Here is a 24,437-nt window from a genome sequence, read left to right on the forward strand (position 1 = left end):
ATAGTTTAAAATGTCCTACTTTGTTTTGATGTACTTTGTGCTATGCTGAAACCATGCAAGCTCTTACATAGTGTTTTCTTTCAAACTGAAAATCTGATGTTTTATTTAAGATCGAAATTAACAGGCATCGGTGACAACGATTGTAATTCCAGAAGACTGGGGAAACCAACTTCAAAAACTGGACTTCCCCACACCAAAAACCAGGAAGGGATCCTTTGACTTAAATTTGTCCAGGTACTCATCTGCATTCTACATCCTGTTCAGTTTGGTAGCAGGACGTTGAGTACCATCACGGTGAGCACTGGCGCACCTCAAGGCTGTGTGCTCAGCCCATTCCTGTTCACACCAGATCCAGCTCCAGTGCCATCAATCTGCAAATGACACAACAATGAGTCGCATTGCAGAGAAAAGGAAAATCTTGTGAAATGGGGCGAGAGTAACAACCTGAGTCTCCATATGGACAAATATGAAGGAGATGATCGTGGACTTCAGGAGGATAAGGAACTTCCACCTTCCACTACACATCAACAGCTTCATAGTGGAAAGAGTGGAGAGCACCAAGTTCCTTGGAGTTTACTTATCTAGTGACCTATCGTCAACACTCAGCATCTCCTCACTTGTCAGGAAGGCGTAACAGCGATTTAACTTCCTGAGAAGAAAGAAGCGGGCAAGGCAACTGACCACCATTATGTTAACCTTCTACAGGGGCTCTATTGAGAACTCTTCTTCAGAGAAATGGATTGGAGGTCAATCCACAGGCCCATAAGAGCAGCAATGGAGTCTCCCTCCACTCCCCCTCATCAGTGTGATCTACTGGGATTGATGTCTGAAGAGAGCGTGCAAAATTGTTGAGGACTCCTTCCACCCAGCACACAGCATCTTTCACTTGCTCCCATCAGGAAAAAGAGAGAGGAGTATCAGAGCCAGCATCACCAGGCTTAAGATCAGCTTCGACCCACAAGCATTGAGAATGGTGAACAACCAAAGGAACTGCTCACACTAACCATTTGGAAAACCCTGATGGGGCAAGTTTCTTCCACAAGACATTGATCTGAGGGAATAAATTTGCGTGATGTCCAACGAACAACAAATCTCTTTCTGAAAACTGACAAGAACCTTCCTGAGCGGTAACCTTTAAGCACCAGAGCCTGGTGAAAATTCATAAATGTTAAATTCTGTGCACAGTATAAGAATTGCCTGACACCGGTGAACTTGAAGGAGTGAGAAGAGAGATTGGACTGTGAATTAAAGAACTTTCTGAATTTATACACATTACATACATGTACACTTAGAATTAGAAGGGGGTTAAGTTAGATTAAGTTAAGCTAATAGTAATAAGTTAAAGTTTGATCCTGTTTTTATGTTTAAAGAAATTAAAAATGACTTTTGTTTAACTAACCATGTGTCTTGGTAAATTTCTATTGCCGCTGGGTTTGGGGGGCTTTTGGGCTTGTAACAAGTGCCTCTACTTCCTCAGGTGTTGTTGAGGTTTGGTATAACATCAGAAACCATGGCAAATTTCTACAGATGCGTGGTGGAAACTGTGCTGACTGGCTGGTATGGGGAAACTAATATCCCTGAGCATAAAGCCCTGCAAATGGTAGTTTCACAGCCCAGGCCATGATAGGCAAAACCCTCCCCTTCCCATTTACAGGACATTGACATTGGAGAACAGAGCAATCGTCAAGGATCCACAGCACCCAGGACACACTCTGTTTTCGCTGCTTTAATCAGGAAATGGTATAGATGCCACAAGACTTGCACCACCATGTTCAGGAACAGCTGCTACCCCTTCAACACCAGACTCCGCAACAAAACTCAAGAGAGTCATTTAAGGACTCATACTTATGCACTTTTATTGATTTTTAAAATTCTCTCTGCATTGCAGTTTGTTTACATTTATTTCTTTGTTTACATGTGTACATTGGGTACAGTTTTGTTTTGCATTTCAAATAAATGGTAATCCTGCCTTGCCCACAGGATAAAGAATCTCAGGGTTGTATGTGATGTCACGTATGTACTCTGACGATAAATATGAAATTTGAATACTTGTCCTGCATTTGTAATTTTTGTCTGTATGTGTGTTATGTCTGGTTGTGTGTCTGCGTAGTTTGCACTGAGGATTGGAGAATGCTGTTTCAGCGAGTTGACTTGTGCAATCAGATGACAGTAAAGGTGACCTGAGTTGACTAACAATATCATCGACCACCTGTGTCAGCCCTATCCTCACTGAAGCAAACAATTTATTTAACAGCTGAAGTACATGTAGTGGACCAGCAGTTACCAACAAAGAAATTGCCGAGCTCTTGAAATGCGATTAGCAGGTTTTTTGTAAGTCTGTACAGAGCAAGCTCAATCCATATACGAGAGAGGCCGGAGCTCAAATTAACTGGAAAAAAAAGTTATCGATAGGAGAGCACATGTGAACAGTGATCACAATTCTGGAAGACTTAGCACAGCTATGAAAAAAAAGACAAAGACTGACTGGGTATAAATGCTCTAAACTGGTGCACAGCCAATTTCTTCAGGCTGGGATTTAATTTAATAAAAATCCACCAGAAGGGAAATCAATTTCAGAACAGCGCAAAGCCCCAAAACAGTATATATCTATTAAAAAAGGAGTTTCCATGTCTAGACACTCATGGATGCTGAGAAACACACAGGAAGGATAAAGCATGAAGAAATCCTTTGACAACTTCCATGAGCTCAATGCTGCAGACAGCGTGTAGTATAGTAGATGCAGTAGAGAAATAAAAAATAATCAGAGAGGCAATGGTACTGGTGAAAATATGTTTGCAGCGGGAATATAAAAATCGAAGTAAACCCCAAAATATTCCAGAAATATGTGAAGGAGAAAAAAGAGTCAGAAAGGAAAGATTAGGTCCAATCGGAACCAAAAAAACCTTAAGCGTGGAGTTGGAAGATACTTAGACATCTACAGCAATAGTACAAGCCTTTTGGCCCAAAGCACTGTGCCGACCCAATAGCTTACTCAATCTGCTGAGAATATCCCGACTGCACAACGCTAAATTTTCCTCAGTTCTCTTTAAAGATCCTATTGTACCTGCCTCCACCACTGATGGTGGCAGCGCATCCTATGCACCCACCTTTTACATCCACCCCACACCCGGACTCACTCACAAGCACCTTAAAACGATGCCTTCTTGTATTATCCATTTCAGCCCTGGGAAAAAGCCTCTGGACATCCACATGATCATTGTCTCTCATCATCTTATGCACGTCCATCAGTCCATCATTCGTCTTCATTTGCTCCAAGGAGAACGGAACAAATTCACTCAACCTATCCTCATGAGGCATGCCATCCAATCCAGACATATCCTTGCAAATCCCCTTTGCACCCTTTCTACAGCATCCACATCCTTCATGCAGTGAAGTGACCAGAACTGAACACATTATTCCAAGTGGGGTCAAACTAAGCTCTTATACAGCTATAACATTATTTCACAGCTTTTCAAACTCGACCTCACATTTAATGAAGACAACACACTCAATGCCTTCTTAACCAACAGACATTTTCAACCTGTGCAGCAGCTTTGAGTATCCCATGGGCCCAGACCCCAAGATCTCTGTGTTCCACACTGCTCAGACTCTTCCCATTAATATAGTATTCTGCCTTCAAATTTGATTTACTGAAATGAACCATCACACTTTTCTGGGTTAAAATCCATCTGCCACTTCTCAGCCCAGCTTTGGAGCCTATCAACGTCCATCTGTAATCTCAAGCAATTCTCCAGACTATCCACAATACCACCAACATCCATGTCACCTGCAAACTTACTAACCTACCCTTCCACTTCCTAATCAAGGTCATTAAAAATAATCAACTTTTGAAAATTTGGAATCAATTTGGAATTAAGAAAGTATAGGACTGTTTTGAAGTTAGTAAATTTATTACTTTTCAACGAATGAAAAGAAAAATTTAATGTCCAAAATAATATTTTTTTTGTTATCATCAGGTTAGGGCTTTCTTGATTGACAAGTTAGGTCATAATTTGATATTAACTACACAGAATGAATTAGAAATATTGATAAATAAAGGGGTTACTAATGTTTATTTCAGAAATGTATAGATTACTTCAAAAATTTGCTTCCAAGTTAGGAATCCGCAAATCAAGATTAAGATGGGAGGTTGATTCAAATTAACAAATAGATGAAAATGACTGGAAGTAATTGTGTAAAGAAAATATGATGAAAATTATTAATGTTAGACTGGTTCAATATAATTCTTTACATCAATTATATTTAACTCCTCAAAAAAAATTTTTTAAAGTTAAATCCAACATTATCAGATTTATGTTTTAGAATGCTTTTTGCATTCTACTTGGGAGTGTTCAAATATAATTCTTTACATCAATTATATTTAACTCCTCAAAAAAAATTTTTTTAAGTTAAATCCAACATTATCAGATTTATGTTTTAGAATGCTTTTTGCACTCTACTTGGGAGTGTTCAAAAGTAAAACCTTTCTGGTTAGAGGTTAACGTTTGGAGAAAATATTAAGAGTTACACTCTACAGTATCTAATGTTATTTTTGTTGGGTAATATTAAAGTGGTTAGTCCTAAATTACGATGAAATTGTAATCAAATTGAATTTTTACAATTGGCTCTAGTTGTTTGTAGGAAGTGCATAGCCATTACTTGGAAATCAAATATGGATTTAGGGATGGAGAGTTGGCATGCGGAAATGCATTCTTGTATTCACTTGAGAAAATAAAAATTTTCGTAATAAATACCTTGAATTTCTTGAAAATATAGAGCCTATATTTACAATATGTTTGTTTGAAGGTGTAAGGGACTCTTGAAGGCTCTTTCAGCTGGTAACCCTTAACTACATTATTGATTGTATTGAGAATAATAATTCCTTTTGGCATTCTCCATTTTTTGTCCTATGTTTAGTTTAGGCTTCGTGGGTGAGTGGTGGGGTGGGTGGGAGTGTTCAGGGTTTCTTTTAATACATAAACACTTATACCACATGTATACTTTATTTTATTATATAATTTTTTTGAATGTGTATGTATGGATGTGATTTAAATTTTTAAAAATAAAATGTTAAAAAAAGTCATTAAAAAAAACCACAAAGAAGATTCCTGCAGAACACCACTGGTGGGGGAGGCGTGGCAAGATGGGGTAGAGTCTAGACGTGTAATCTCGACCTCTCTGGCCAGACTTTTAAGAACCCACTTTTAACTCTTTGTTTTCAGGTTTAAATTTTTTAAAACTTAGTTTAAAGTATCAAGGAATTGTTATGGATATTAATGGTAAAAAGATTAAACCTCAAGTACAGAAAAAACTACATTTTCGGAGTGTTGAAGATTTAGAGCCTAAACAGTCTGCTACAACTTCAGGTTTGCTTTCTTTCAAGTTTAAACCACAGAGATTGCCTGTGGGAGCTGAAAAAATATCTACGACTCACCAGGAGAAGGACATCCCGTTCTCAGGAGGAAGGTGCGTGTGCCCCCGATGTGGATCCTGATTCTGGCAGCCTGCTGACTTTAATGGTGGGGGCACGCAAAAAGACGACTCCATTGCTTGAAATACCCCAGGATATACTCCAATCTGAATATTTGGGTCTTTTTTTGTGAGTTTTTGAAGCAACAACGGATTGCGGGGGAAGAACAGCGTCGGCCCCCTGAGGAAGTCGGGGTGCCATCGCTGGGACTCCAGACCTGCAGTAAAACTGTTAAATTGCCAGTTGTTGAAATGCAGCAGGAGCTGCAGTTACCTGGTTCTGTCACTACGCAAGAGAAAGCAGGGCTGAGCTTTTCTGAATTACAATGTAAACAGCTAAGCCTCATCATTCAGCCTATGCTGAATGAAATGTCTCAGAGGCTCAGTTTGGAACTGGATACAGTTAAAATACGTGTGGAAGTATTTTGTGCAGATTTTAAACAATTTCAGGCTGCTTTTTTGAAATGTCAACAACAAGTGGCTTCTAATACAGAAAAAGTGTTGGAGGTGGAAGAATCTGTTAAAGAATTGCGAGAACGTGAGAAGGAGTTAGAGAGGAAAGTAGATTATTTGGAGAATCAAAGTAGAAGGAATAATTTGAAGATTGCTGGTTTGCCAGAAGGTATGGAAGAACAAGATCCTCTTCGTTTTTTTTACCGAATGGATTCCACAAATACTGGGGCAGGAATTTTTCACTGGAGGTCTGGTATTGGAAAGAGCTCATACAGCCTTAAGAAGAAGACCTCTGCCTGGTCAACTACCAAGACCCGTGATAATTCGATGTTTGAATTATTTGGACAGAGAAACTATACTTCGTTTAGCAGTGCAAAATGTGAGACAACGACAAGCTCCATTAATGATTCAAAATAGTAGAGTTTTTTCGATCCTGATTTGAGTCAAGAGGTTATTCAGCGTTGGCATCGATTTAATCCAGTTAAAGAAGTTTTGTGGCGTAAAGGTTATAAGTCTACTTTTCGCTATCTGGCAGTGTTGAAGGTGTTTTGTGGAGACTTTCAATCTCGTTTTTTTGAGAATGAGCGTGAAGCAATGAGTTTTGCTGATTTGTTGCCAGATGCAAAAGGACAAAGACGTAGCCCACCATTGTCTCCTGGTTGTTCTGGAAATGGAAGAAACGGCAGAAATGGGAATGGAAAGAGTCCATTTCCTTGAAATGGGGTCACTGAGTCTGGAATTTCTTGGATGAATAGAAGAACTTTTTTATTTTTATTTTCTTTTTATGTCATTATGATTATCTTGTTGTTATTCTTTGTTTGGCTGGGGAGGGAGAAATTTGCTCTATGTTCTACTAGTCATCAGCCACTGGTGGGTGATCCACACCCAACTTTTGTTTAGGAATTACTATCTTTTGGTAGTATTTTTTGGGGGTTTTCTTTTAAATCTTTTTTTTAAATTTTCATTTTATTTAGACTTTAATTTGTGGTTACTTTTTCTCCTATTGGAGGGCCTATTTACGTTGATCTGAGTCTTTATATATTGATATTATTAGTTTTTAGTAATATTAGTGGATATGTCATAGTTGAAGTTTGCTACTTTTAATGTTTGGGGTTTAAACAGTCCGATTAAGCGTAAGCGTATTTTTATCAAGTTCAATCTTTGGTAAAACATGTGTTCAGTAGAGATATGATTTTACTTGAAATGATTAAATTTGAGACTTTTGGCATAATGAGATGAAATATTGTTTAATAATGGAAAAAATTATATATGTTTCACGGATAACTATAGTTTTTTTATTAATAGGTGGTTGTTATATCCAGAATATTTACATTTTGATTTATATTGACTAGATTTTAATAAGTATGCTTTACTTTTCTTTATTTTTTTCTTTTTTCTTTATGGCTCTCCTTAGGAAAGTTGGCTGAAAGGGGGGGGGGGGGGTTTCCTTTTTTTTCTTTCTTTTTTTAAAAATATATATAAAATATAATGTTCATGCTTTGCTTATTGTTATATATGTTACTTATTATCTGTATTTTGAACAAATAAATAAAGTTTTTAAAAAAACACCACTGGTCACCGAACCCCATGCAAAATATGAGCAATTTACAACCAACCTCTGCCTTCTATGGAGAAGACCATTCTGATTCCATACCTCCTTACATTCTGAATAAGCTTGGCATAGGGAACCTTATCAAAGGCCTTACTGAACTCCATATAAACAACATCCACTGCTCTACCTACAGTGTGTTTTGTTACATCCTCTAAGAATTCAATCAGGCTCGTGAGACACGACCTTTCCCTGACGAAGCAATGCTGACTATTACCTACTCAGATTATGCCCCTATAAATGCTTGCAAAATCCTGTCTCTTCAAAAGCTTGACGACCACTGAAGCAGGACTCACTGGTCTATAATTTCCTGAGTTATCTCTATCCCTTTCTAGAAGAAGAGAACAACATTTGCAACCCTCTAATCTGCAGACTTCTCCGTCCACAGTGATGATACAAAGATCATCACCAGTGGTCAACAACCTCCTCCCTCACTTCCCACAGTAGCCTTGGGTAAACCTAGTTTGGTCTGTGATAGATTATGTTATATTTTATATTGTATATAGATATGTTTTAAAGGAGATAAATTGTAGCAGGTTTTTAGTGTAGGTCACAAACAAACACTTCACAAACACAGATCTTATTTGAAATGCCAGAGCTCTGCTCTAATAAATTACCTATCTCCAACCAAAAACGTTTAACCTTAGGACACTGCCAAGTAGAATGCAAAAATGTACCAACTTCCTGTTCACATCTGAAGCATAAATCCGAGAGTCTGATTCAATTTATTTAACTTTTAAGATGTCAAATATAACTGATGAATAAAATTATACTGTACCAACCTATACCTCAGATTTATTCTGCTTTTCGTTCTTTCTCTACACAACTCAATCCAATTGCGCTTATCTATATGCTTATTCAAATCTAGTTCCCATCTTTGTCTTGAATGATGAACCCCTACTTTCTGAACTTTCTTTTGTAACAGCCTATACATTACTGAAATAAATTTCTTTATTTCACCGTTATACAACTTCTGTCGCTGCTGGGAACAACGGATCTTGACCAAAATTCTCATGTAAGAATCTCATAACCTGATAAAAACAAAATCTTGTACTCTCAGGTTCCTTAAACTTCTTCATTCTACTAAAAGTAATTAATTTCCTCATTTCAAAACAATCCTCAATCTTCTTAATACCATGATGTTGCTAAATCTTTAGAAATTTATTTCCCATAGAAAATGGATAAGTCTATCTTGACATCAAATCTCCTCCTCCAATAGCTTTATCAATATTGAAATGTTTCAATATAAAAGTTTCTCTATTCGCTGTTAGCAATCTTGAATTCCATTTGCAAATAACATCTTGTGGGTTTGTTTCCCCTATTTTCCTAAATTCTATATTTACTCAAACTTGTATTACAGGTACACAATCCTTTATCCAAACATCTAAAATCCAGAAAGATCCAAAAAACGGCATTTTCTCTCTGGTACTGGTACAGCAGAGAGAGAGAAAAACAGCAGCGTGACTATGTGGGGGGGGGGGGGGGGGCGGGAAACGGCAGCACATCTAGGTTGGGCAGGGGGGGGAGAGATGGCAGCGTGACTAGGTTGGGCGGGGGGGGAAAGAGACGGCAGCGTGACTCAGGTGGGTGGGGGATAAAGGATTGTGTACCTCCATATCTAAGTCATACATTAATAAAATGCAACTGGGTTGCTTTATAATAAAATTGGGGAGCTGCAAACATCTAAATCATATTTCCATGTTAATTCTTCCAAAGAAACCCTTCCCATTTTCCCTTTCCATAAAAATTTTCTAACACAAGCATTTAATTCCTTAAAACAATTTACTTCTACCTATTAAATCAATGGGTAATGTATTCCATATTTTCAAATCTTCTCTTATTTTCTTCAATAATAATGAATAATTTAATCAAAATAATTTTTAAAATTCTGGTTCCACATGAATGCCTGGATATGTTATTCCAATTTTTGGCCATCTAAAATCAATTGCTCTCTTACATTGTGTATAATCCCCATTTACTAAGGCATAATTTCACTTTTCCCCCCCCAATTGATTTTATAACCAGCTATCTCCCCATATTCTTTTAATCTAACTTTAAGATGGTGCAAGGAATTTAAATGATCTGTTAAATAGATCAAAACATCATCTGCAAATAAATTTATTTTATATTCTTCCTGATTCACTTTAATATCAATTATCTTTGAATTTTGTCTTATTAATTCAGCTAAAGGTTCAATTGCTAAAATAAAACTGGTGACAATGGGCAACCTTGTCTCCTTGATCTAGTTAACTGAAAATGCTGAAACGTGACCATTAGTCACTACTTTTGCACTAGGGTTCTTCTACAGGTACACAATCCTTTATCAGGACATTTAAAATCCGGAAAGCTCCAAAATCCGGCAAGTGGGAAGAGAGACCAGCAACGCGAGTCGGGCGGGCGAGGGGGAGGGACTGGCAGCATGAGTCAGGCGGGCGAGGGACCAGCAACACAAGTCGGAAAGATGAGGGAGAGAGACAGCAGCGTGAGTTGGGCGGGTGAGGGGGTGGAGAGAAACCGGCAGCATGACTGGAAGTGGGTAGGGGTGGATACAGCAGCACAGATCGGGTGGGCTTAAATCTGACTTTCTGAAATCTGGAAAAATCCAAAATTCGGGACACTGTCCCCCAAGGGTTCCGGATAAAGGATTGTGTACCTGTATAACATCTCAACACAATCTATAAATATTGATCCTAACCCACATTTTCCCAAAACTTTAGAGAGGAAATCCCATTCTAATCTAATCAAATGCATTTTCTACATCTAAAGCCACTATAACACTCAAATCTCCTCTCTTTTGAGCTAAATGTATTAAGCTACCTGATTTCTTTCTTGAAGTCTTTCTTGCATTTCTATCCTCAAGTACCTCATTTGCTCTATCTGTTATACAGCTCTCTCCTTTTCTGAACCAGATCCCCAATATCCCTCAAAATCCAAGATTTCCTATGCCTTCTAACCTTGCCTTTGATCCTGACAGGAACATACAAACCCTATACTCTCAATTTCACTTTTGAAAGCCCTCCACTTACCTCGCACATCCTTGTCCGAAAACAATTTATCCCAATCCATGCATTCTAGAACCTTTCTCATTTCCTCAAAATTCTCCTTTTTCCAATTTAGAATCTCAACCCGAGGCCTAGACTTATCTTCCTCCATAATTAACTTGAAACTAATGGCATTATGATCACTGGATCAAAAATGTTCCCCTACACATCCTTCTGTCACCTGTCCTGTCTTGTTCCTCAATAGGAGATCCAGCAATACATTCTCTCTAGCTGGTATCTCTATATACTGATTTAGAAAACTTCTCCTGAACACATTTGACAAACTCCAAGTCATCCAGCCCTTTTACAGTATGTATGTGAGTACCAGTCAATATGTGAAAAATTAAAATATCCTATCACAACCTTATGTTTCCTGCAGCTGTCTGCTGTCTCCCTACAGATTTGCACCTCCAATTCTTAATGACTATTGGGCGGTCTATAATACAACCCCATGAGTGTAGTCATACCTTTCCCGTTCCTCAGCTCCACCCATATAGTCTCAGTAGACGAGCCCTCTGGTGTGTCCTTCCTGAGCACAGCTTGATATTTTCCCTGATGAGCAATGCCACTCCTCCCCCTTTCATCCTCCCCATTCTATTGCATCTCATTCAATGGAAGCCCAGAACATTGAGCTTCCAGCCATTCCCCTCCTGCAACCAAGTTTCACTAATGGCGACAATGTCATAATTCCACATGCCAATCCATGCTCTAAGTTTGTCTGCCTTTCCTATAATACTCCTTGTATTTAAACAGATGGACCTTAGAAACATTTACACCATGAAATATCTGTTGACCTTTAATGATGCAATTCTCACATCATCTTTTCCCTCCTCCACTTCTCTATCTGCTCGAGCACTCTGGTACCCATTCCCCTGCAAATCTAGTTTAAACCTACTGGAGCAGCACTAGTAAACCATCCTGCAAGGATTTTAGACCCCTCCAGTTCAGATGCAATCCGTCCTACTGGAACAGGTCCCACGTTCCATGGAAGAGAGCCCAATGACCCACAAATCTGAAACACTCCCTCTTGCACGATGCCTTTAGCCACATGTTTAAATTGCATTATTCTCCTATTTCTAACCTCACTAGTTCGTGGCATGGGTAGCAATCCTGAGATCACAATCCTGAAGCTCCTGTCCTTCAACCTCATGCCTAACTCCTGAACTCTCCTTGCAGGACCTCCTCACCCTTCCTACCCAAAATATTGGTCCCTACATGGACCGTGACATCTGGGTATTCCCCCTCCCTCCTGAGAATGCCATGAACTTGATCTGAGATATCTTGGACCCTGGCACCAGAGAGGAAACAAACCATTTGGGATACTCTGTGAAAGCTCTCCAAAGGATGCCTACCCTGAAGAAGTTTGCAGGGAGTTTTGTGGGATTCTCTCTCACTGTTCCCCATCTGTCACCCCTGCTGCTCTCAAGTTCTAAAAATAATCCGCCCCCTCCACCTATCATGTCCCACCCTCACCACTCACCTTCCCCCTTTTGTTTGAACACCTCTCATGTTCCCCCACACCTTGATGAAGGGTTCAAGTCCGAAACTGGTGATGTATCTTTACCTTTGCTACATAAAGGCACTGTTTGACCTGCTGAGTTTCTCTAGCATTTGTGTGTTTTTTTCATCTGGGATAATTGATCTCTTCCACAGAACCCCTTATCTGTCCCCCTAACTATGGAATAGGTTACCACTACAGCTTGCCTCTTCTCCTCCCTTCCCTTCTTAGCCACAGGACCAGACTCCATGCCAGAGACCTGATCTCTATGGCTTTTCCCTGGTAGAGTATTGTTCCCCACCCCTCCACACAGGGTTGCCTTGCACTGACTGCCTGCTCCCTTTCCTCTCTTAACTGTCACCCATCTACCCTCCTCTTGCCTCCTTGGTACAACAGCACCCCTGTAACTCTTGTCTATCACCCCCTCTGCCTCGCAAATGATCCGGTGTTCATCCAACTCCAATTCTTTAACTCAGCTTGTCAGGAGCTGCAAATGGATGCAATTCTTGCAGTTGAAGTCGTCAGGGACACTGCTGGCTTCCCTGACAACCCAGCTACTGCAAGAGGAGCATTCCCCTGTCATCATGACATCAGTGCTCTGTGATTAATAAGGGATTATTTCAGGTGGTATGTGAGTGGGAAGGGAAGGCTGAGAATCACTGTTCTAGACTCAATTGTTACTGAAATATTTTGCTTGATAAAAACTGTCATTGGCCCATTTCTTTTGGAGTTATGAAACCATGCACATAGCAAGTCAATGAGGTACGATGAAAACAGTGGTTTTCAAACTTTTTCTTTCCACCCACATATCACCTTAAGCAATCCCTTACTGATCACAGAGCACCTACAGCATAGGGAATACTTAAAGTGGTATGTGAGTGGAAAGAAAAAGGTTGAGAACCACAGCTCTACTTTATTCCGAATGCTTCATGCATTTAAGTACAGTATCCTTAGACCAGTATCTGTTACCAATTTTGCTGTATTTCTACTATACACCAAATTATCTTGTCTTTTCACATTATTTTTGACTTTGTTCTATTTTCCACTTTCTCAACCCTGACTCCCTTCCACTCTAATCTCTGCTCCTCACATTCTGATTCCCACTCCCCTGCCAAACCTGTTTAAACCCTCCCCAACAGCTCTAGCAAACCCCACAGTTCAGGCGCAGCCCGCCATTTTTGTACAGGTCTGACCTTCCCCAGCAGAGATCCAAATGATCCAGAAATCGGAACCCCTGCACCATCTCTTCAGCCACGCAGTCATGTTCCTACCCTCTCTGGCATATGGCACAGGCAGCAATCCTGAGATTACCAACCTTACAAATAAAAAAAGCAAACTTTCAGTGCCTGAGGCCCATCAGGAGCCCTTCATGAGATCATCATCCTCTCAAATCCCACTTCTGATACCTGGTACCCATGAGCCAGTCTCCAGCAGCCCACAAACTGATGCAAGTCACTAACCGCCCAGCACAGCAAGTGTGGGTCCTTCAGCCAAGTGAAACACGCTAGGCTGCAGATGCTGTGATTGTAGTAAAAACACCGAAATGCTAAAGGAACTCAGCTGGTCTATAGGAGACAAGATATATGGCCGATGTTTCAGGCCTGAGCCCTTCTTCAAGGAAAATTTCAGAAAAGGCAGAAGTAGGATGTATCAGAAAGTCTCAGAATTCAAACAGTGGGGGAGGAATCCAGACCAACAAAAGGTGTTAATTAGATGTGATAAGGGGCGAGGTAGAATTGATCATATCCGCGCGAGAGGAGGAGGCAGGGAATGGAAAAACAACAGGGGAAGCAAGGAGTGAGGGTGGGGGGGGGGGGTTAACAAAAGCCAGAATAGTTGCTATCAATGTCATCTGGTTGGATGGTGCCCAGTTGGAAGATGAGCTGATGTTCTTTCAATTTACAGGTGGTCTCAGTCAGGCAGTACATGACACCATGGACAGACACGTCAGCAAGGGAATGAGATGGAGAATTGAAATGTGTGGCCACTGGGAGATCCTTGCTATTGCGGCGGACAGCTGAGGTGCTCAACAAAGCGATCTTCCAGTCTGCTTCCAGTCTTCCGATGTAGATCCCTCGCTGGTCTGCTGCCTTGGTCACCTTCCTGTTGGGTTGTTAACCCTTGTCAACAGGGATGCCCCGTTTCTGGTGCCCTGAACTGGTCTGCAGCTCCCCTGGAGTTTGCAACACCTCATGGTACACTGCTACGCGTAGGCGCCACCAACTTGGGCACAGTCCTCCGCGGTTGCAGGATGTTTAAAAAAAACCCGTTGGCTCCTCTAACAAGCTGTTTAAAGCGTGTACAGAGCCGTCGACATCATGACTGGGAAGTAGGACCACGTAGAGCAGCACTGTATCTCAGTTCCCCATTCTCTTTGGTCCGCACTAGCGGCAACACTGCCATGATACCGTGCCATCATATATATATATATATATATATATATATATATATTTTTTTTTAAATTGAGTCTGGAGAAGTGCAAGGGATTTGAGATCGTGGGGATTAAAAAACCAAGGGATGACATGATAAATGTGAGGTGATTGGAACATCCAGGAGTGCATTTCCATAAATGCCTGATGGTAGCAGGATTAGTAGATGAAATGCTTAATGTGGCATTTAGAATAAGTGTCTTTATAGGCAAGGAATACAAGAACAATGGTAAAACTGTATGAAATCTGATTTTGCCAACAAAAATGGTATTTTGAGTTCTCACCTACATATCCAACATTGCTTTGTGACTCATAGTAGAACAGCCTGGTATCTTAGGACATTAACACCTTTCAAACTCTCATTATTTAAAAATATTAGGTTTCCTCCTTTTTCTACTAAAGTGGATGACTGCAAAATGTTTCCACGTAGAATTCCACCTGCCAGATCTTTACGCATTCACTTAACTGTCTACATCCTGCCACCCACTTTCACATCAGCAGCCAGGCGAGTTAAACTGGGTCTGCTCATTCATATCAATTATATAGATTGTGAACAGTTGAGGCCTCAGCACAGATCCTCAAAACACCACTTATCACAGCCTCCCAACCTGAAAATGAACAGTTATTCCTACTCTCACTTGTGCCCATCAACTAATTCCCAATATCCCATTAAATTTTATTGTCATAAATACGTTTAAAACCCCATCACCATGTACACTAATTTTCTTTATCATCTCTTGTGTGGCACCTTATCAAAGGGTTTTCTGAAAGCACATAAGCTGACTTTCCCTCTGTTAAATGCACTACCAGGCCATCATGCAAACAAATCTCTCTTCCATCAATTGTCTCAGGAAAGCTACCAACATATTTTAGGACCTATCCCACTCCTGCCCCACTCTTCTTCCCTCTTCCATCACGCAGAAGATACTTGAAGACAAGAACTTCTAGATTCAAGTATAGTTACTTTCCAGTGGTTATCAGTCTCATAGATCTCTCATTGGTAAACAATATTGCCCTTGCACAATTTTAATGTTACCTTTCTCTCTGACTTTACAATACCCATAAGCCTTTGATTACAACACTACACTTTTGTTCCATTTTTGCATTACCTGCTGTACATTGGCACACCTCGATAGCATGCAAAATAAAGCTTTTGATTCTATCCAGGTATGCATCACAATGAACAATTCAGTTCCTTTCAGAAAAACATGCTGATTCTGCCCAATCTTTTTTTCTTCAGACACAAATGTTTTGCTTAATTTCCCTGCCATTTCCTTACTCCTAATATAATTTCTCTCAGTTGTAAGACACTTATGTTAACTGTCGCTAATCCTTTTTTCATATGTATGGAATGGTTAAAAGTCTTGTGCTTCTTGCTGGATTACTCTTATATTTCTCATTCCTTAACATCGCGTTTTCCCCTCACCGAATACAGATTTTTTTTCATCCAGATCTCAGGCTTACTTTTCCCTTTGACATTTATTAGCATTTTTCTTTGATTCAATGGTTTTCACCTCTCAATAACTGAAACCTGAACCAATTTTTCTCTTGGAGCTTTTTATGTCTTAAAGGGATAACCATTCTTTAAATATTAGCCATTATTGGCTGACAGTTGCATTTGTTTAAATACAGTTTCACTAGACACCACTGACAATTCATGCTTTTGCAGTTTGCTTTATTCAGTTTTAAGACCTAATTCTTCTAATAATTCTTCAAACTAATTCTTCATATAAAATTCCCTCATATTCTGATAATTTCTCAAATGGCCTTTAACCAGATCATCGTTTTTCATCACACAATAAATCTAACATTTCATTTGCTGAACATACTGATCTAGATATAGATCTCTTTTTATACACCATGAATTTGTACTCCATTCTATTTCTGTTATGCTAATGTGGTCTGCTCAGACTATTTGTGATTAAAGCCCCACGTCATTATTGAATTACATCTTCTCACATGCACCATTCCGTTCCTGATTAATACTATGTCTACTTTACTACTACTTCTTGCAGGACTTGGAACAATTTCTACAAATGTTTTAGCCCTTTGCCATGTTATAGCTCTGCTCAAGCTAAATCTACTTGACTTTCTGAACCTGCCTCAACTGCCTTTAATATCAGCGCTGCACTGCCTCCACTACCACTTTGCTAATCTCTTCAAATGCATGAAGTATTTAATTCTGAAACTTTGTTGTTCTACAATAATGGCAATTAGACAACAGCTATCTACTTTTATTTGGCTGTTAATTCCCCTGCCTTGCTATGAACATCACGTGCATTTAGAGCATCAGTTTGCCATTTCTCCCCGCTTTGACTCTAATTTATGTTTGTATGCACTCTCCCTTCCCCAAGAGACTGATTATCATTACCCATTTTCCTATCTGACACTACGCCTTTATCTTTTCTTTTAACCTTCTTGTTTGATGCTGTTAACAGAAACGTAATCAGTAAAGATCATTTTGGCCACATCAACAAGATCATGAAATACAATAGAGAAATCCTATCATGGACCTCCACCACCTAAAATGACAGAAGGAGAAGACAACGAAATGAACTGACTCAGTATATAAAAATGAAAGACAAAAATTTCTTGTTTATTTTTATTAAGTGACGACATTGTTTAACGGGTTTAATGTATCTTATAGATTGAACTTTGAATAAATGGGAAGGGGGGAGAGGGAGGGAGGGAAGGGAGGGGGGAAAAAGGGGAGAAAATGACACTGTATATATTCAAGAGAAAAATGTCTGTATGTATTTTGGTCAGTTTGGTTTATAGTGTGAAAAATAAAAAAAATTAAAAAAAACAAGATCATGGCCAATCATCACCTAACATTCACTGGTGTAATATCCCTCAATTCCCCTAATCAAAGTTGCAGACGTAGTTACAACGAGAGACTGTTTAGCCTGGGGTTGGTTGGTTGTTGGGGGGGGGGGGGGGGGGGGTTGCAAGAAATGGGCAGATTTAATTGAACTGTATAAAATTGCCATCAATTTATATAGGGAAGTAAAAAGTATTAATTCCTTTACAGAGAAGCAGTAAATGGGTGAAGATTTTACTTAAATCATTTGGGAGGAATTGACAAAAAGAATATGCCACTCAGTGAATGGAGGGTCTGGAACTCACTGCCTAAGAGGAGGAGCAATTAAAGGACAATTATCTCGAGGGTATGGATCCCAGAGCTGGGATAAATTAAAATCAGATTTTGGCCAGCATGGACATGGGAGGCCAAGTGGCTTTGTGTGTTGTAAACTTCTACATTTCAATGCAGAGAATAAGAACACCGGACAACAAAGATTTTGGGGCTGTTGATCATGAAAATAATCTTTAAATTTTCCCATCACATACTTTTTTTTTAGATGCAACCTATTTTTGTGATTTTGTGTCATATTTTTAACATGCTTCAAGCATACAAAACCATGAAGTGCTTACATGTCATTGAAAATTAATTTTCGCCATTCACACTTGGGCTTCTTTCCTGCTGATCCTGGTGCAGTCAGTGACGAACACGATGAAAAGTTTCACCAAGACATTGCAACCATGGAAAAGCAATATCAGGGCAATTGAAATCCATCAATACTGGTCTACTATTGTTGAACACTGGCATGAAAGGTATTAGATGCTGAGCACAGAAGAAAATCAGCGGCAAAACATTTTTAGGTCAGTTGAACTAACACAATGTGGCAGCTGCATCATGCGATTAAACATATTAACTTCAATAAAAGTTAATTTACTGTTTCTCCAACTTCCTATGTGATACAGTAAATCTGAAATTATCTTTGTGTTCAGCTTGAAGATGTCTATCATGATCCCCAATTTTATTTTCAGGAAGCAAACCTTTGAAAAAAAATTGTCCAGTGTTATTGCAGTTACAGGACTTTGATGAGATGTTTATTACCACAGATTGAAACATGCTTTTTTACTTAGTGGCGGGGACAACAGGCTAGTGACACTGGTTTGTGCCTTTATGGCAAACAAAAATCTTTTTTTATGCATCATGGACATGGACAATGAAGGAATCTTGAAGCTTCTGCTTGGAAAAGTTTGTAAATGAGAATGAACCCTGTGTAGCAAAACGTAACCATTGGCAGATGCTGCGATTGCAGTAAAAACACAAAAATGCTGGAGGAACACAGCAGGTTGCAGTGTCCATCGGATGTAAATACATGACTAACCTTTTATGTCTTAGCCCTTCTTTCTTCATGGTATAAGGGCTCAGGCCTGAAACGTTGGCTCTATATCTTTACCTCCTATGGATACCAGTAACATTCTGAGTTCTTCCAACATTTTTATGAATCCTGTATAATATTTTTGTTCTGCGTGGGGAGCTGCTAGATAATGATTACTCTCCACAGGTGAAAAATTCAAACAAACTTGAACCTTACTGAGATTTATCTGTGCCGTGAGCATGGAAGGGATTGTGTTTCTTTTCCTTTGGTGGAGTTCTGCTCAGTGGGAGGGGAGGGTTACATTTGGACGCTCAGTTGTATTTCATGAAACTTGATCAGCAGGGAAGAGGTGAATGCAAGTGCAAGCTGAGAGTTACTTGCTTACTAAACAACTTTTGCTTTAAATCAGCGACTGTTTGAAAACCATGTTTACTCTCCCCCGTAAATTTGTGCGGTGATGGGCCATTTGTTTAATTATTCCTTACCGACTTGGTAGAAACTAATCAATTTAATTGAAAGTGTGTTATAGGGGTTTATGCCCAGGAACAAAACCTTTTTCTGTTTCTCTGTATTTCTGTGGTGGGGACGAGGCCTCCAGACTTCGACGTTGTTTGCTGCCAGTGGCCGAGGAGAAGGCAGGGGTGTGCTGGAGCAGGCTGTATCGTGTGCCTGGCTGGGAGGATCTGGTGTGGAAGTGTCGGGGAGCCTGTAGTGGCCATGTCGAGTGTCTGGTCTGGATGTTCTGGAGGCTGTGCCGTCTTGGAGAATGGAGCCCTGCAGTGGATGGTGGGGTCAGCGAGGAGGTCGTTGGGTCTCTCTATATTGTGGCGAAGTTTGAGTATGTGAACTGTGTGGTGGTTCTTCGCTTCAAGCTACTAAGTCTATGAAAATGTAACTTGTCTCCACTGTGACTACTGTCTAGTTTATTTTCATCTTTTGTTGTGACATTTGTACTGCCATTTTTTATGCACTGTGTAGCTCTGTTCCAGCCTCGTGTCGTTTTTTAAATCTCATTTATTGCTGTGCACTGTTTTACAGTCTGATCTTCAATGACAATAAAGGCATCATATCATATTGATATTTTATCATCCACTTCCAAATCCACTTGTTTTCTGCTGAACGCTTTGTCCTCACATTCACTGGATCTGCCATTTATTTTCAAGTCAAGATTTTAAGAGACTCAAAGGATTCGGTCCCTTGATCCCTAACCAGTGATCGTCATCACACGCAGCCTTTAAAGTCTGGTTTGGACTTCGTTGCCAAGGCCAAACCTTTTCATCAACCACTAGTTGTTCGTTATGCACCAGATATCTGCCTGTACTTGTGCATCCAAACACTAATCATTGCCTCCAGAAAGGAACAAGAATGGAAATAAGAAGCCTATAAAGTAGTCAAAGGTGATAAACTAAATTTCATTTGTTGAATATTTCTATTATTTCTCAGTTGCAAAAAGGACAGTTCATTGAACCATTAAAGTTTAGCACATAGCAAATGCATAGTATTTTTACATTTAATACACAATGCCGAAGAAAATTCTATGAAAGAATATGTTCAGTGCAGCAATTTTGGCGAACGAGTCCAATCAAAATGCTGAACAGACCTGCCATGTTAAAAACTAGTCAATGGCAATCTTCAGTGCTTGGCATCAATGGAATGAACACCAAGTCTTTGCCATTGAGATTGACCGGAAACTTAACTGCACCATTCATATTAAAAGCACAAGCAGATATTCTGTGCTGCCTCATCTCTAAAATAGTTTGGCCAAAGTTATTGGACATGTGAAGAAATCAGACTGGAAAGAGGGGTCAAGAGAAGTAGTCGACTGATAATAATAGGTGCTGCATGGGATTTAAAACCAGAAATGAAGATGGTATCGCTTATGGGAAGCATCTATGTAAATAGGAGGGTGCAAAGGCAAACACTTGGGTGAATGTGGAGAAAATATCAGTTGTAAATAAATGATTAATGAGCAGCAATTGTGAGCCGACATGATTTAAATGAGTTAACGTACCAGAATGTTAGAATCACTGAGCAACAGCACAGAAATGAATCTTCAGCCGACCAAGACCATGCATCTATTTTGTTCTCAACTCCAATTCCATCAACTCAACTCTAGATTCTTTCGTCAATGCACACATTTGGGGCAATTTACAGGGGCGAATCAACCGAAAAAAAAAAAAACATGTTTTTGAGAGGTTGGAGGAACGTGGAGTATTTGGGAGCAAATACACATACTCACAGGGAAATCAAGCACCCTCCACAAAGATAGCACTGGAGGTTAGGATTGAACCCTTGTGGCTGGAGTTGTGAGACAAATTCCCCAAAAGCAGTGCCACACTTCTCAAAGCATTTTTTTAATTACACAACTACACTTTAGAAGCATCTTAATGAAAAAGCCGAAACAGTTTGAGAAGTTTCCTCATCAAAAGCTTCTGAAGAATAGTGAAAAATAAAAACTTAAAAGCACATCTGAATTTATTTGCAACGAAATATCATTTGGAAGAGATCCATCTGACCAATGAAACCTTCACTGGTTTCCTCCTCACGACTAGCTTTATGACGGGTAATAGATACAGCTTATCATACAGAACCATTAAATCACAATGGAAGTCTACATACCAGTCACCTTTCAATCCAATGGTACTAAATAAATGCTAATAGAGCTTTTATGAAGTGGAATTAATCTCTTACAGAAATGTCAATGCATTTCCCATTCAATTTACATATTAACAATGTCTGCCTGCCCAATCGAGACAGCAGTTTATGACTTGCAGACATAACTAACTTTTTGCTCGATAGAACTGCACTTTTCTCAAAGCTCAAATTTCAAATTTATTGTCAGCGTACATACATGACATCACCTACAACCCTGAAAATATTTTTTTCCTGCTGGCCAGGCATAATCTCTAATTACCAGTGATTGAAAACTGAACTCAAGAAGAAAAAAATTGTCAGAAAAGAAAAATGCAAACAGACGACACAAATACAGAAAAATAATATTCATTAATAAATAATGAGAAGAGTCTGAGATTCAGATTTATTGTCAGAGTACATACGTGACATCACATACAACCCTGAGATTCCTTTTTCCTATGGTGTTATGGTCCCCGGACAGTTTTATTTTCAGACTAGGGAGAGGACTGAACCTACGGTGGGGGAGAGAGGATCGTGCGCTGCTGTGAAGCGCTGAAGTAGTGCTGGGAAAACTGATAGCTGCATGAAGAAGCGCTGAAACAGCGCTGGGAGAAATGACAGCTGTCAGAAGCGCAAGAGCCACATGCTGGAAGCCAGTGGACTTTCAGAGAGCACGCCCGCTGTGGTAGTTGAAGAGCCCAGCACGCTGAGTTTTGGTCAGGTTGATCGGAGGGCAGTCAGTTAGACGGTCGGTCTGTGTGTATGTACTCACCTGGCAGTTCTGCAAACCAGAGGCTGAGTTGCTTCGTTCACGGGTGCTAGCACTGCCGTCCGTAACTATCTATCAGTGTGCTCATACAGTAGCTTCATGTGGGAGAAAGGAGACTGAACTACTTTGTCCATGGGTGCCAGCAACCTATTGTCCTGACAGCAGTTTGTGTCACTCTGATACCAAGAGTTTGTGTGTGTCTGACCTGAGCTTCCCCAGTCACCTTCCAAGAGGAGAACTTAGTGTGGCAGGAGTCACTTGATGACCTAAGACAGGGTGTTTAGAGGGGAAGACTTGTGTGACAGAAGGTAACTTGTTAACCCTAAGGTGGGCTTCAGAGGCGTGAACCTTGTGTAGTGACAAGGATGTCACTAGGTGAAAATTCATGTGCCACATTTGAAACTCAGGGAAGTTGTAAGTCTACAGTGATCACATCCAACTAAAAGACCAGCATGCAACCAAACTAAGAATCCCAAGCCTGGAGACCAGACTCTGGGAGCTGCTCCTTTTTGATTGATGGACTTGACCTGACTGGCTTGAGGTTTTGTACTAGGAGTTTTATTTTGGGCATTTTGAGCTTGGATTGTAATGGTCTGGGTTTTTTTTTCCTACATACATGTTATAAATATCCATTGTTAGCATATTGTTTTCATAAAGGCTTATGTTTGAGAGTTTTTATTGAGTTAATTCGATTATTGACAATTAATACATTTTGAGTTAAACTTAACCCATCTGTTCATGCATCTCTCAATTGCTACTGGCGAGGCATAACATAAATTGGGGACTCATGTCCAGGATAGTTAACCAAATTTGGGAAGCTTATTTGTGTATGTACACTAGGAAGAGCACAGAATTTGGAGCTTAATAACCGATTAAATTTTGACTGATTGGTTAAATTCCTCCAGCAGGCTAATTAAGTGTGTGTGGAAATCAGCAGCGAATTTATGGAGTCACATTCTCTGGAAGAGTAGCAGAGGAAGCACAAATTGGTGGTTATTGCCCAAAAATTAGAAATTGCTTCAGTAAAATCACCAATGAAAAAGGTGGAGATTGAAAGGAGGATTGCAAAGTGTTAACGTACATAACGGAAGGACAATTTGAAGAAGGTGTGTGAAAACATTTTTCCAAGAGTCAAACTTCTAGGCAAATACAGTTGGAACTGAAGAGATTGGATATGGAAATGGAACTTAAGAAATTAGAAATAGAAACAGGAGTAACTGAGAGACAAGAGAGATTAGAAATGGAAGAACAGGAGAGAACTAGGCTATATGAGTGAGAGAAAAGCTTTGAATGGAGAAAGAAAGGAGGGAAGTAACAATAGGTCTTGGAGGAGGGTTTATAGCTAGATGAGACATTAGGCTAGCTCCACCATTTGATGAAGCTGCAATAGACAAGTACTTCCAGCATTTTTAAAAGGTAGCTGTGAATTTGAACTGGCCAAAAAGTCAGTGGTCCCTTATGCTGCAGAGTGTGATTAGGGGAAAAGTTGAACAGCCTTATTCTGCCCTTACAATTGCGCAAGCTGTGAATTATTACATGGTAAAAGAGACCATTCTGAAGGCCTATGAACTAGTCCCAAAGGCCGACGGACAAAAGTTCACGAACTCAAGGAAAATATGAGAAAGTTGTGCGCTTTGATCGGTGGTATACTTCCATGAACATAAATAATGATTTAAGATCAGTTGAGGGAATTAATAATAATGGAAGAGATGCGTCCTGATGACATCAAAGTCTATTTGAATGAGAAAGAAACAACAACTTGGCAGGATTCTGTTAAGAGAGCAGATGACTATGACTTAACCCATAAGTTTAGGTGGACGTCAAGTAAAACTTTCCACAAAGGTGAGAGGGATAGTCCGAGTAAGATAACAAGTAAACTTGAGAATAGTAAAAGACCAAAGATGAAGTGAAGGGAAGAAGAGAAAAGCCTTCGGGTCCTCTTTGTTACCACTGCAAAAAGACTGAAACATAGAAACATAGAAGATAGGAGCAGGAGTAGGTCATTCGACCCTTCGAGCCTGCTCCGCCATTCAACGAGATCATGGCTGATCTTAAAGTTCAGTACCCCGTCCGCGCCTTCTCTCCATAACCTTTAATACCCTTATACTGAAGAAATAGATCTAATTCCCTCTTAAATATATTTAATGAACCTGCCTCTACTGCCCTCTGTGGCAATGAATTCCACAGATTCACCACCCTCTGGGTAAAGAAATTCCTCCTCATCTTGGTCCTAAATGGTTTGCCTATTATCCTCGAACCATGGGCCCGGGTTCTGGATTTTCCCATCATTGGAAACATCCCATCTGCATCCATTCTGTCCAGTCCCGCCAGAATTTTATATGTCTCTATGAGATCACCTCTCAATC

At 39.8% G+C, this 24,437-nt stretch overlaps 1 protein-coding gene across 5 annotated transcripts in view; it reads right to left on the bottom strand.

The window, feature by feature from the left end:
• pigf (phosphatidylinositol glycan anchor biosynthesis, class F) overlaps nucleotides 1-24,437 on the bottom strand; it is a 102,184-nt gene that overhangs the window by 10,258 nt on the left and 67,489 nt on the right. Inside the window, exon 5 of one of the 5 annotated variants that reach the window (XM_069931106.1) lies at nucleotides 74-371. The exons of the other annotated variants lie outside the window; for them this stretch is intronic. Coding sequence (XP_069787207.1) covers nucleotides 312-371 — 60 coding nt within the window. The 3' untranslated portion in view covers nucleotides 74-311. Of the gene's footprint in view, nucleotides 1-73; nucleotides 372-24,437 lie in introns of those variants that run through there. 5 annotated transcript variants of the gene reach the window in all.

Source organism: Narcine bancroftii, chromosome 4 (assembly GCF_036971445.1).
Source record: "Narcine bancroftii isolate sNarBan1 chromosome 4, sNarBan1.hap1, whole genome shotgun sequence".
Lineage (NCBI taxonomy): Eukaryota > Metazoa > Chordata > Chondrichthyes > Torpediniformes > Narcinidae > Narcine > Narcine bancroftii.